Here is a 13,858-nt window from a genome sequence, read left to right as displayed (position 1 = left end):
TCTCCCCGTAGAGAACAGCATGCCACCATATAGATGTATCTCCCCGTAGAGAACAGCGTGCCACCATATAGATGTATCTCTCCATAGAGAACAGCGTGCCACCATATAGATGTATCTCCCCATAGAGAACAGCATGCCACCATATAGATGTATCTCCCACTAGAGAACAGCGTGCCACCATATAGATGTATCTCCTCATAGAGAACAGCGTGCCACCATATAGATGTATCTCCTCATAGAGAACAGCATGCCACCATATAGATGTATCTCCTCATAGAGAACAGCGTGCCACCATATAGATGTATCTCCCCATTTTCACGTCTGATTTGGACTGGCGGATAGGCGGAATCAAATGCAGGAGACAGAGGTGCTGGAGGTGAGTGTCTTTTAATACAACTGACACACACAAACGCCGAAAAGCACAGGGCGCTATACAAAGTTCACGTATTTTTAACTGCGCCCATAAAACACAAAATATAATTCTAAGGCGCAAAAAGGCAAGGAGCGCAGCCCAGTAAATCCCTCGACAAAACTGTCGGTAACACAACGTAGACAATAAACAATCCCGCACAAAATCCCAACTGAAAACACACATTAAATAAGTCCCCACTAATGACATACACAAAACAGGTGCGGAACAGACAGACAAAACTAAACGACACAGAAACAACGATCGGTGGCAGCTAATAGGCCGGCGACGACGACCGCCGAGCGCCGCCCAACCGAGGAGGGGCGCCACTCTCGTTGGAACCTGTGACACCCATAGAGAACAGCGTGCCACCATATAGAACTGTAGATGTCTAATTGATGATATTCCTCTGTCTGCTTTTGTATATTCTGTATAAAATGTAGATCATGCAGTCCATTGTACTAGGTACCGATTTATCGATTTTCTGATGTTTTCCTACTTGATCATGTGAAATATGCAATTATCCTTGAAATAGAAGCCAGGTGTCTCTGCCGACTATTTACATTGAGGAAGGCCTAAGGCCAAAACAACTTTTTTCCCCCATTTTTCATTTCTGCACTTTATTGATTTTTGGGGCACCATGATGTTCTAATAAACATATTTATATTACATTCAAGCCTCAGTTTTGGTCAAAATCTCTTTCAGTGTTCTTATTTTGACTCCTACGCACCTGGAACCGATACTAATCAGTAGTAAGGACCTTAGAAGAACGTAGACGGCATCATAATTTCTGATAGAGAAAGAAAATCCCTACACAATTTCCCAATTGTTTGCTCTCTTTTCATAGTCTTTCATAAAGTCCCCCATAAAAGTCAGATGTCAGTGGCCCCGTCCTTTATCTCTATTCTAAACGGTAAATTAGCTGCGACGGAAAGCCGCTATATTCTATTGTGGACCGTAGCTCTAACTGTTTCCCCCGTCAGCGTGCGGTGGTCAGTGTGGATTTATGACCATCGGCTACACGTCTCCCTTTCAGCGACCGGGAGAATGGAGAGAGCGCGGGGAAGCCGCGGCTGAGTGGGGACGGCACACGAGGCAGGGAACCCCCCCACTCCCTCCTATTGTGAAGGGGCCTCGCGCGCCTTTGAACTGGGAATCAAACGGTACCAGCTCTTCATCAAAAGAGTCCTCTTTCTATTGCCGCTTTAAAAGAAAAAGAAAAGCTTTCTGCGTTATTTATTATGAGGGGAAACAAAACAGGGCTGACAGCAGACCCTCACAATGCAGACCGGCGATGGGGACAGGAGCATCTGATCTGAGGAGGGCGTCTCTATAGAGCCAGGCTTTGATTTCCTCTGTTGTCTGTTGGCTGCCGTCTCTTTGTACCAGGGAAGATGTCCAGCCATGTTGTGGACAATCAGCCCCGTGGCGCTAGCTAAGGGGCACCAGTGTAGGCTGCTGCTGGACAGGGAGGGAGGCTGGGAAGGAGGCTGGGAGGAGGGTGGGAGGGCTTGGAGGGGACTGGGAGGGGGCTGTGAACGGCCCATATGGGACAGGCAGGAATCATTCCTCACCTCTGACAGGAGAGATGGGGGAAGGATGGACCAGCGGTGTGATGTCCAGTCCTGCCTCTCCGCCACCACAAGAGATGAGGTCAAACCTGACCCTAACCGTGACCCTGGTCGGGGAGTTATCCTGCACTGTGGGCTGGGGTAGGACTGCCAGATGTCTGAGGGGAAAGCTAGGGAGGTAGGGTCTGGGATGGGATCCAGGGATGGGTCTAGGTCTGGGTAGTGATGGAGGACATGGCCTGGCTGGGGCTCCGTGGTGGTCCAGTCAGGTGGGCAGAGTTGGGCCTGGTGAGGGAGGGGATGGTGTAGAGGGTGGTGAGGGGCTGGGTTTGGAGGCTGGTGTGTTGGGGGTCCTGTGGGGTGCATGAGGCCAGAGCAGACAGGGACATGGAAGAGGAGCCGTGCTGGGAGAGAGGAGAGCCACCCTCGGAGTCCAGGTCACTCAGATTCACTGTAAAAGGATAAAAGGATATATGGAATAATTATGCTTCCATTTGACATGATAGGAAAGCAAGCCTTGGCAACAAGTAATTATGAATTTCTAAATTTATGAAACAACTAATTGGCCCATGGGGAATGCAACAGCTTCGAATACATTTCACTTCAATTGCTTCAAAGCAGTGTAGGTACAATACCACATAGAGGACTGCTCAGGCCACTACCCAGGTCTGTGCTTCGGCTGGATGGTGGGCGGCTAAACTCAGAGAGAACCCTCACAGACACTAGGGACTGGAGAGAGGGGCCTATGTCCTCAGGACCAGAATTGGGCTCCTGGTCTGGCCTTGGAGGGCGGAAGGCCCCCACCCATCTCTTTAACACCATCCTCTGTTTCCTTCTCTCCTTTCTGAGTATGGACATGAGGCAGGGCTGAGGCTGGAGCAGGGTTGGATCCAGTCCCCTGCTGCCCAGAGTCAGTGACAGTGGAGGATGTTGGACTTCGGCAGACTGGGAGCTCAGGGGAGGCTCTTCTGGGAGGGGACTGGCACTGGAACACAGGGAACAACAGCAGCGAAGCGCCTCCCTCTGGTGGTGCTGCAGTGCTGCAGGCTCCTGCTCCTGGAGTCTGCAATAGACCGGGATAACATTATTTCATTCAAGCAGATATGACCCTACTTTATCACATTCAAATATAGGTTTTATAGAGTTAAAAAAAAATGTCATCTCCTGTTTTTAATTCAATACAGATTTTGATTAGTCTAATTTACGATGATACTGTCTTGTCAGAGACAGGGGTATGCAGGGGATACAAGTTTTTAACTTTTGGCATTGGGCATTGTTCAGTACTGATAAAGAATGGTGGTGAATACTTAACATGTGGGGTCCTCAGAGAGGGTAATCTATAAATGGTATTCATCATCTTTTACAGCTCAGAGGCGTCTCTGCCAAAACCTGCCGGTGACATTTTCTTTCCCACTTCAGTGAGGCCCGGAGCAAACACTGTTTTCCCTGCTGTGTGGGTCAGTGCTCTAACAAAGACTGAAGAAACCCCATCCCGTTGGACCAGCTGCCCAATTCACATCTTAATATTATATATTCAGAACGCTACCCAGTACTGGAGGCAGGGCTATTTATAAAAACTTGATTCATCATGATTTGTCATTCATTTGACGTTATTCCACCCACATATCAGTAAACTGATCCAAATCCTGCATCTTGTCCTCCTGTCCTGAGAGCAGCATTAGAATATCCTGATTAAGATGCCTGTATCCCCTAGAAGACATCTGCGATACCTCTACTCTGTCACACTCCTCTTCTCCTGCACCTGAATCTGAACTTCACACTACCTGGGAACTCTCTCCTCTCCCCTCAGCCGCTCTCTCTCTCTCTCTCTTCTCCACACTCCTCTTCTCATCCCCCTCTCAGATCCCTTCCACAAACAGCTCCAGTCGACACCGCCTCGCTTCCTTCTCCCCTCTCTCCTATTCTTCCTCTGTGCCTACGCACACTCCTCTTTTCTCTGTGGGGCCGGGGGGTGTGAGACAATGCGCTCTTGTTTCCTGGGGGTCTGTGTGACAGAGAGGAGTCAGCGGTAGCAAGGGGGATACAGAGAGCTGCACTGGAGGAGAGCACATTTCTGCACTATTCTCCTCTCACAATGCCCTGCACTCCCCATCTGTTACACACACACATAAAGTGTGTGTATGTGTGTGTCTGCCTGTATATGAATGACATGTGTCAGGGGCACACAGCTACACACACCCCCTCCCGCTAATACCGCACAGCGCGTTTCCCTCAGGGACCAGGGTCAGGGACGATTGTGTTGAAGCCGACCACCATATGGTAGAATAATTGGTTTTTGGAAGCCGGTTCCAGAGCAGAGAAATACCCCAATCCCTCTGGTTCCCCCTTGGCTCCTCACACTCGTCTCAAAGCCGTGTGCTGCAGTGTGGCTATGGCCCCGGCGAGAGGGGAGGACAAATGCCTTCACATCAGAGGCAGGGCCTTGAAAGGAGCGGCAGGTATGCTGGCACAGCCTTTCATTGGCTAACACCCTAGCAGAGGACCACCAGGAGGGCGGCGCTATGGACACTTCCTCCCCAGAGCAGAAAGAGAGGGATTAGGCCTTAACAAAGTGGGCCGAGGGACGGATTAAGGACTAACGAAGGCCCAGGTGGTTACCTCCACCGCTCTAACATTGAGACCTAGTTCCCTAATGAGCAACGGTGTGGGGTCAACAGAAAACAGTGCCCTATGATACAACAAGATAATCGGTTTCTGAAGATAAGATAAACAATACATACTTTATTAATAACTGAGGGGGAATTCTGGGATTAATAAACGATTTCTTATCTTATCTTGTATGTTGTTGTTGTACAGTATATTGTATTGTCCAAGCAGCAGGAAGGCTTTTGCTGTGGCTCACCTGCACATGAATGTGTCTTCAGGCCGCTAAGGGCTTGTCCTTGTTGTGTCAGTTCCTGGCGAGGAGGACGTGGCCTGGTGTTACTGGATAGGAAACGTGGGGGTCTGAGGTCTGCAGGACATGCCCTCATATGAACCAGGAAATGAGGACATAGAGAAGGACGTCCATCACAGACAGTGTGGTCCTGAAAGGGACAACGAAAACATAGTGTGGGGCAGGGAGAGAGAGAAAGATCAGATGTATCATGTTTTTGATCAATCAAATAAAATCCCAGTTTCCAAATACTGTAAATAAAGCAACATAGTCATTCTCCACATGCAACATGACGGAGAATCACAGCATGAATTAAATGTGATCTCCAACGTATAGAGAATTCAAATAATGCATGACGTCTTCAGTGCCCCCTTGTGTCTGAAGAACAGATCTCAGGCTACATACATTCTCAACACAGCAGGAGAAAGCTTCAACCTCTCCCTGCCTTTTTTTAATACCTTTCTTGACCACACACCCAGCCACCCACACGCACACCCAGCCACCCACACACACACCCAGCCACCCACACGCAGACCCAGCCACCCACACACACACCCAGCCACCCACACACCCAGCCACCCACACACACACCCAGCCACCCAGCCACCCACACACACACCCAGCCACCCACACACACACCCAGCCACCCACACACACACCCAGCCACCCACACACACACACCCAGCCAACCACACACACACCCAGCCACCCACACACACACCCAGCCACCCACCCACACACACACACACACCCAGCCACCCACACACACACCCACACACACACCCACACACACTTATGTGAGGATGATAAAGATTCTTTGAGCACACAGGGTATGGTCCTATTGCTATTTAAACAAGGGTTGTGCTGAGATAAAAGCAGGCGGGACGGTCAATATTAAACTTGTGGAGGGGTGGGGCTGCACACGCCACGCTACCCGCTGCACGCCAGCCAGGAAGTTACTCAGCCCACAGACTCAGTGCCAGGGACTAATTCACTCCCTCTCTGGCCTTTAGAGAACAAACACACACATGTAATAAAATACCCACTGACACACACACACACACACACGGAGAGAGGACATCTATTTGTCTTGGATTTCGACTACATCTGAGACACCTAAACAAAGTTCACCTCGTCTTTCATCTTCGCCAGTTCTATCCCTTAACCCTAAACACATATGCACATAAACACACAACCACAGACGCAGGCAGGACTACGCACACACACGCACACACACAGCATGCCAGGCAGTGTGTGGAGATGAGCTCTCAGCGGTGAGCCCTCAGTACCCCTCAGACAGAGAGAGAGAGGCTGACTGTCTGACTCACACAGGGAGGATCAGCCTTAAATCCCTCCACCGTCTACACTCATTCCCTCTCCTCTGATCTGAGGGTTTACACATTTGCATTCTTGTGAAGAAAAGAGGAATAAGTGAGGTAGAAGAACAAGAGAACAAAGTTCCAGGAGCACGCCCTCCTCTTCACTCCTCTTCCTCACTCCCTCCATCTCCCCCCACTCCCGCCCACTGAAGAGCTTTATGAGGTGAGAAGGGTGTCATCCAGCCCACAACCTGTCAGAGGGCAGGTCTCAACATGCCCTTTACAGCAGGACCCTGCCATTACAACCCCACATACACACGCCTCACCTTCTAAGTCCCGCTTGAACTACCTCTCCTAGTAAACATGGTATTTTCTTTTTTGGGCGGGGTGGGGGGGTGTACCTGACCCCCAAAGCTGTAGTTGTCCTGGTCTCTTTCATCGGTAACAGGTACACACAACATTACCACTTTCACCCACCTGCACAACTAGATTGGTTTTACTCAACCATGATGAGGTTCACTCAGTATTGGTATTTCAAGCAGCCTCACACTCTGACACACCCACTCTGACACACCCGGACGGCCCACTCTGACGGCCCACTCTGACGGCCCACTCTGACACACCCGGATGGCCCACTCTGACACACCCACTCTGACACACCCGGACGGCCCACTCTGACACACCCACTCTGACACACCCACTCTGACACACCCACTCTGACACACCCGGACGGCCCACTCTGACACACCCACTCTGACACACCCGGACGGCCCACTCTGACACACCCGGACGGCCCACTCTGACACACCCACTCTGACACACCCAGACGGCCCACTCTGACGGCCCACTCTGACGGCCCACTCTGACACACCCTGACGGCCCACTTTGACGGCCCACTCTGACGGCCCACTCTGACGGCCCACTCTGACACACCCGGACGGCCCACTCTGACACACCCGGATGGCCCACTCTGACGGCCCACTCTGACACACCCGGACGGCCCACTCTGACGGCCCACTCTGACACACCCGGATGGCCCACTCTGACGGCCCACTCTGACACACCCAGACGGCCCACTCTGGCGGCCCACTCTGACGGCCCACTCTGACACACCCGGACGGCCCACTCTGACGGCCCACTCTGACACACCCGGACAGCCCACTCTGATGGCCCACTCTGACACACCTGGACGGCCCACTCTGACGGCCCACTCTGACACACCGGGACGGCCCACTCTGACGGCCCACTCTGACACACCCGGACGGCCCACTCTGACACACCCACTCTGACACACCCTGACGGCCCACTGACACACTCACTCTGACGCACCCTGACGGCCCACTCTGACACACCCACTCTGACACACCCTGACGGCCCACTGACACACTCACTCTGACGCACCCTGACGGCCCACTCTGACACACCCACTCTGACACACCTGGACGGCCCACTCTGACGGCCCACTCTGACACACCGGGACGGCCCACTCTGACGGCCCACTCTGACACACCCGGACGGCCCACTCTGACACACCCACTCTGACACACCCTGACGGCCCACTGACACACTCACTCTGACGCACCCTGACGGCCCACTCTGACACACCCACTCTGACACACCCTGACGGCCCACCCCACTCTGGTTGATCTTCTTAGAGCAACAGAGTAGAGCCTATGACTGCACCTAGGAGTCCTCTGGGCTCCTGCAGGGCCCCAGGAAACAGCCTGACCTCCTGGCGTCAGGCAACCCACACGCCGGCCTCACACAGAACAGCCAGCCCAAAGCCAGCCCTGGCTAATGTCATTACTGGCCTGTTTGTGGTCAACAGCTCCCTGATGGGGATGTACAAGCACTGGAAGATGAATGTAGGAAGTCTATTAGTCAGAGTCCCAGATGGCCTGCAGAGGAGAGGCTGGCGTGTGCTCTCGACCCCCTCCAAACACACACACGCTAACACACACGCTCACACTCAAACACACTTAATTGCACTGCCTCTGAGTGAACCCACTGACAGGGAGACGACTCGAGGCGAAACAGAAGTGTGTTTCTGTGCTGTGTGTGTCTGTCTAGAGGAGGAACAGAGAATTCCTCACAAAGAGCCTGGCGTATAAGAAAGCCAGGCTTAGGCTCTAACAAGGTTAAACCCATGAAAAAGAGTGACTTTTTAAATCATGGAGATTTGTGTTTCTGCGGGGTGTAATTAGCTTTGCTCTGGTAGAGGAGAAGTTTGGGGTTGGGGGAGGTTTGTGGGGGGCAGAGGGGGATGACAGTGGAGCGCATTGTGGAGTCCAGCCGATTCAGCGGAGTAAATCTGATTATCAGCTCGTGTCAGAAGCCAGGCTCAGATGCAGCTTAGCATTCAGAGCAACTGTCTACTTTCACTGAGAGACAATGACCCTGCTTTGCTTCTCAGGCCCCTGCAGTAGCCCTAGTGGCCCCGCCAACTCTAACCCCACATCCACCATCCATGCCCGGCACAACAGGCCCACTACCCCAACACAACAACACGACATGCCCACTACCCCAACACAACAACATGACAGGCCCACTACCCCAACACAACAGGCCCACTACCCCAACACAACAACATGACAGGCCCACTACCCCAACACAACAACACGACAGGCCCACTACCCCAACACAACAACACGACAGGCCCACTACCCCAACACAACAGGCCCACTACCCCAACACAACAACATGACAGGCCCACTACTCCAACACAACAGGCCCACTACCCCAACACAACAACATGACAGGCCCACTACCCCAACACAACAGGCCCACTACCCCAACACAACAACATGACAGGCCCACTACCCCAACACAACAACACGACAGGCCCACTACCCCAACACAACAACACGACAGGCCCACTACCCCAACACAACAGGCCCACTACCCCAACACAACAACATGACAGGCCCACTACTCCAACACAACAGGCCCACTACCCCAACACAACAGCACGACAGGCCCACTACCCCAACACAACAACATGACAGGCCCACTACCCCAACACAACAACACGACAGGCCCACTACCCCAACACAACAACAACGACAGCCCCTACCCAACACAACAGGCCCACTACCCCAACACAACAACATGACAGGCCCACTACTCCAACACAACAGGCCCACTACCCCAACACAACAACACGACAGGCCCACTACCCCACCACAACAACATGACAGGCCCACTACCCCAACACAACAGGCCCACTACCCCAACACAACAACATGACAGGCCCACTACCCCAACACAACAGGTCCACCACTACCCCAACACAACAATATGACAGGCCCACTACCCCAACACAACAGGCCCACCACTACCCCAACACAACAACATGACAGGCCCACTACCCCAACACAACATGACAGGCCCACTACCCCAACACAACAACATGACAGGCCCACTACCCCAACACAACAGGCCCACTACCCCAACACAACAACATGACAGGTCCACTACCCCAACACAACAACATGACAGGCCCACTACCCCAACACAACAGGCCCACCACTACCCCAACACAACAACATGACAGGCCCACTACCCCAACACAACATGACAGGCCCACTACCCCAACACAACAACATGACAGGCCCACTACACCAACACAACAGGCCCACTACCCCAACACAACAACATGACAGGCCCACTACCCCAACACAACAACATGACAGGCCCACTACCCCAACACAACAACATGACAGGCCCACTACCCCAACACAACAACATGACAGGCCCACTACCCCAACACAATAACATGACAGGCCCACTACCCCAACACAACAACACAACAGGCCCACTACCCCAACACAACATGACAGGCCCTCTACCCCAACACAACAACATAACAGGCCCACTACCCCAACACAACAACATGACAGGCCCACTACCCCAACACAACAACACAACAGGCCCACTACCCCAACACCACATGACAGGCCCACTACCCCAACACAACAACATGACAGGCCCACTACCCCAACACAACAACATGACAGGCCCACTACCCCAACACAACAACATGACAGGCCCACTACTCCAACACAACAGGCCCACTACCCCAACACAACAACATGACAGGCCCACTACCCTAACACAACAACACGACAGGCCCACTACCCCAACACAACAGGCCCACTACCCAAACACAACAACACAACAGGCCCACTACCCCAACACAACACAACAGGCCCACTACCCCAACACAACAACACAACAGGCCCACTACCCCAACACAACAACATAACAGGCCCACTACCCCAACACAACACAACAGGCCCACTACCCCAACACAACAACACAACAGGCCCACTACCCCAACACAACACCACAACAGGCCCACTACCCCAACACAACACAACAGGCCCACTACCCCAACACAACAGGCCCACTACCCCAACACAACACAACAGGCCCACTACCCCAACACAACAACACAACAGGCCCACTACCCCAACACAACACAACAGGCCCACTACCCCAACACAACACAACAGGCCCACTACCCCAACACAACAACACAACAGGCCCACTACCCCAACACAACACAACAGGCCCACTACCCCAACACAACACAACAGGCCCACTACCCCAACACAACACAACAGGCCCACTACCCCAACACAACAGTACAAAGCAGGCATGGGGGGGCACAACAGTGTTTAATAGATCTGGTAGAATAGAACAATAAAGAACAATGCCAGCTTTGGCATTACGTCTTGGCATAATGATCAGTGTTAGTCCAACGGTGTGGTCACTGGTTACACTGATTCAGCAGCACCAGGCCCTGGTATGCAGAGAGGGTAATACTACTGCAACCACTGGCAGAGCCTGAGACAACAGAACACTATACAAGACAGATCCTGGAGCTGTTAAACTGACAGCTAACTCCTTCTGTAAACACCCATGTGTATAAATAACCTATCCTAGAACCAGTGCTCTTGTTTGAGCACCTGTGGTTGGTTTGTGTCCCTGTGCATTCTGCAGCCTACTGTCTCGGTGCTCCCCGTGTCCTGGGTGACAGTAGTGGGAGGTCAGAAGCATCGTTTCCTGGGTGACAGTAGTAGGAGATTAGAAGCATCGTGTCCTGGGTGACAGTAGTGGGAGGTCAGAAGCATCGTGTCCTGGGTGACAGTAGTGGGAGATTAGAAGCATCGTGTCCTGGGTGACAGTAGTGGGAGATTAGAAGCATCGTGTCCTGGGTGACAGTAGTGGGAGATTAGAAGCATCGTGTCCTGGGTGACAGTAGTGGGAGATTAGAAGCATCGTGTCCAGGGTGACAGTAGTGGGAGATTAGAAGCATCGTGTCCTGGGTGACAGTAGTGGGAGATTAGAAGCATCGTGTCCTGGGTGACAGTAGTGGGAGGTCAGAAGCATCGTGTCCTGGGTGACAGTAGTGGGAGATTAGAAGCATCGTGTCCTGGGTGACAGTAGTGGGAGATTAGAAGCATCGTGTCCTGGGTGACAGTAGTGGGAGGTCAGAAGCATCGTGTCCTGGGTGACAGTAGTGGGAGATTAGAAGCATCGTGTCCTGGGTGACAGTAGTGGGAGATTAGAAGCATCGTGTCCTGGGTGACAGTAGTGGGAGGTCAGAAGCATCGTGTCCAGGGTGACAGTAGTGGGAGATTAGAAGCATCGTGTCCTGGGTGACAGTAGTGGGAGATTAGAAGCATCGTGTCCTGGGTGACAGTAGTGGGAGATTAGAAGCATCGTGTCCTGGGTGACAGTAGTGGGAGATTAGAAGCATCGTGTCCTGGGTGACAGTAGTGGGAGATTAGAAGCATCGTGTCCTGGGTGACAGTAGTGGGAGATTAGAAGCATCGTGTCCTGGGTGACAGTAGTGGGAGATTAGAAGCATCGTGTCCAGGGTGACAGTAGTGGGAGATTAGAAGCATCGTGTCCTGGGTGACAGTAGTGGGAGATTAGAAGCATCGTGTCCTGGGTGACAGTAGTGGGAGATTAGAAGCATCGTGTCCTGGGTGACAGTAGTGGGAGATTAGAAGCATCGTGTCCAGGGTGACAGTAGTGGGAGATTAGAAGCATCGTGTCCTGGGTGACAGTAGTGGGAGGTCAGAAGCATCGTGTCCAGGGTGACAGTAGTGGGAGATTAGAAGCATCGTGTCCTGGGTGACAGTAGTGGGAGATTAGAAGCATCGTGTCCTGGGTGACAGTAGTGGGAGATTAGAAGCATCGGCGGAGTGGCAGACCACTGGTTCAACAGCCTCTCATCTGCTTGGCCTGTCCAATGGGCCTGTTTGGATTGGGACGGCCCATAAAGTTCAGTGTGGAGTTGAATTGTCACCGTCAGACAGGAGCTGTTGGCCGTTACTCGTTACACCCCGATGATTTATCAGGTATTTCCAGTGCATAGAGAGGAGAGATAATGAGAGCAGGGTGATGCCGGGCTGATAAACTTGGTGAATACAGAAGTGCTGAAGGCAGTTGAAGATGTAAATGAGGCTGTAAGGACCAGCGAACGTCTTTGTCCCTCCTTTTCACTTGTTTGTTTAACCAGACGCCAAGACAGGAAGCCAGCCCACACAACTCTGCTGTCCCCATGGCAACCCCACTGTTAATTGTGGCACAACTACTCACAGAGCTCTTTAGAGAGAAGGGGAGAGGTGGAGACAAGCATGTGTGTGTGTTTGTGGGTTTGCGGGTTTGTTTGCGGGTGTGTATTATGCATGCCAGTGTGTATGTGTGAATGTTTGCAGTATTTGTGTGTAATGTACCAGTGTTTGTTGACCTTATACATATTGTGGTTGTATTACTCTACATATCTGTACATGTGCTGTGTATAGTTAGAGTTGTATTTTGACTCTCACTGTGCAGTGGTAGAGTCCTCAATCCCACAAGATGGCCTTACTGACAAAGGACAGATAACAAGGTGCCTGGGAAACAGACAAGACAACAGACATCAGTGAACACAACACACAAACACACAGAACAAGGCATACCAAATCATCTCAGACCATTCTTAAACCTGACAGAAAGGAACATTCAACATTGTAAAGGTTTCTGGGAAACAGAGAGAACAGACATCAATGAACACAAACAGACACAGAATACATGGCAGGTCCAATCACTTCAGGTCATTTCTCAATTGTAAAGAGTGCAGAAAAAGTATAGAAACACTGTTGTAGACCAAGACAAATGTATCAACTTTAGATGAACTAATGCTGATGGAGAGAGTGTTGAGATGAACTGCTTTCAAAGGAAGACTATCTATACCACTCAGTGGGGCCCGGCCAATAACAATGGCTAGAGCAAACAAAACCAACGTAAAGACAGACAGACAGACAGACAGACAGACAGACAGACAGACAGACAGACAGACAGACAGACAGACAGACAGACAGACAGACACAAAGAGAGATAGACAGACAGAGAGAGAGAGAGAGAGAGAGAGAGAGAGAGAGAGAGAGAGAGACACCACAGACAGACAGACAGACAGACAGACAGACAGACAGACAGACAGACAGACAGACAGACAGACAGACAGACAGACAGACAGACAGACAGACAGACAGACAGACAGACACAAAGAGAGATAGACAGACAGAGAGAGAGAGAGAGAGAGAGAGAGAGAGAGAGAGAGAGAGAGAGACACCAACAGACAGACAGACAGACAGACAGACAGACAGAC

At 51.7% G+C, this 13,858-nt stretch overlaps 1 protein-coding gene across 5 annotated transcripts in view; it reads right to left on the bottom strand.

Moving 5' to 3' along the window:
* Positions 1-13,858, bottom strand: part of LOC115198945 (uncharacterized) — a 36,959-nt gene that overhangs the window by 10,904 nt on the left and 12,197 nt on the right. For 3 of the 5 annotated variants that reach the window (XR_003879322.1, XR_003879321.1, XR_003879324.1), the window contains exons 2-4: positions 4,844-5,027; positions 2,616-3,043; positions 1,984-2,431 (exon numbers count right to left, since the gene is read on the bottom strand). Coding sequence is in view for 1 of the 5 variants with exons in the window: in XM_029761383.1 (XP_029617243.1) it covers positions 2,190-2,431; positions 2,616-3,043; positions 4,844-4,851 (678 nt within the window). In the remaining 4 variants the exon portion in view is untranslated. Of the gene's footprint in view, positions 1-1,976; positions 2,432-2,615; positions 3,044-4,843; positions 5,051-13,858 lie in introns of those variants that run through there. The other 2 variants (XR_003879323.1, XM_029761383.1) reach the window with 2 other exon arrangements.

The sequence above is a fragment of the Salmo trutta genome, chromosome 8 (genome assembly GCF_901001165.1).
Source record: "Salmo trutta chromosome 8, fSalTru1.1, whole genome shotgun sequence".
NCBI lineage: Eukaryota > Metazoa > Chordata > Actinopteri > Salmoniformes > Salmonidae > Salmo > Salmo trutta.
This window is presented reverse-complemented; position numbering and strand designations above follow the sequence as displayed.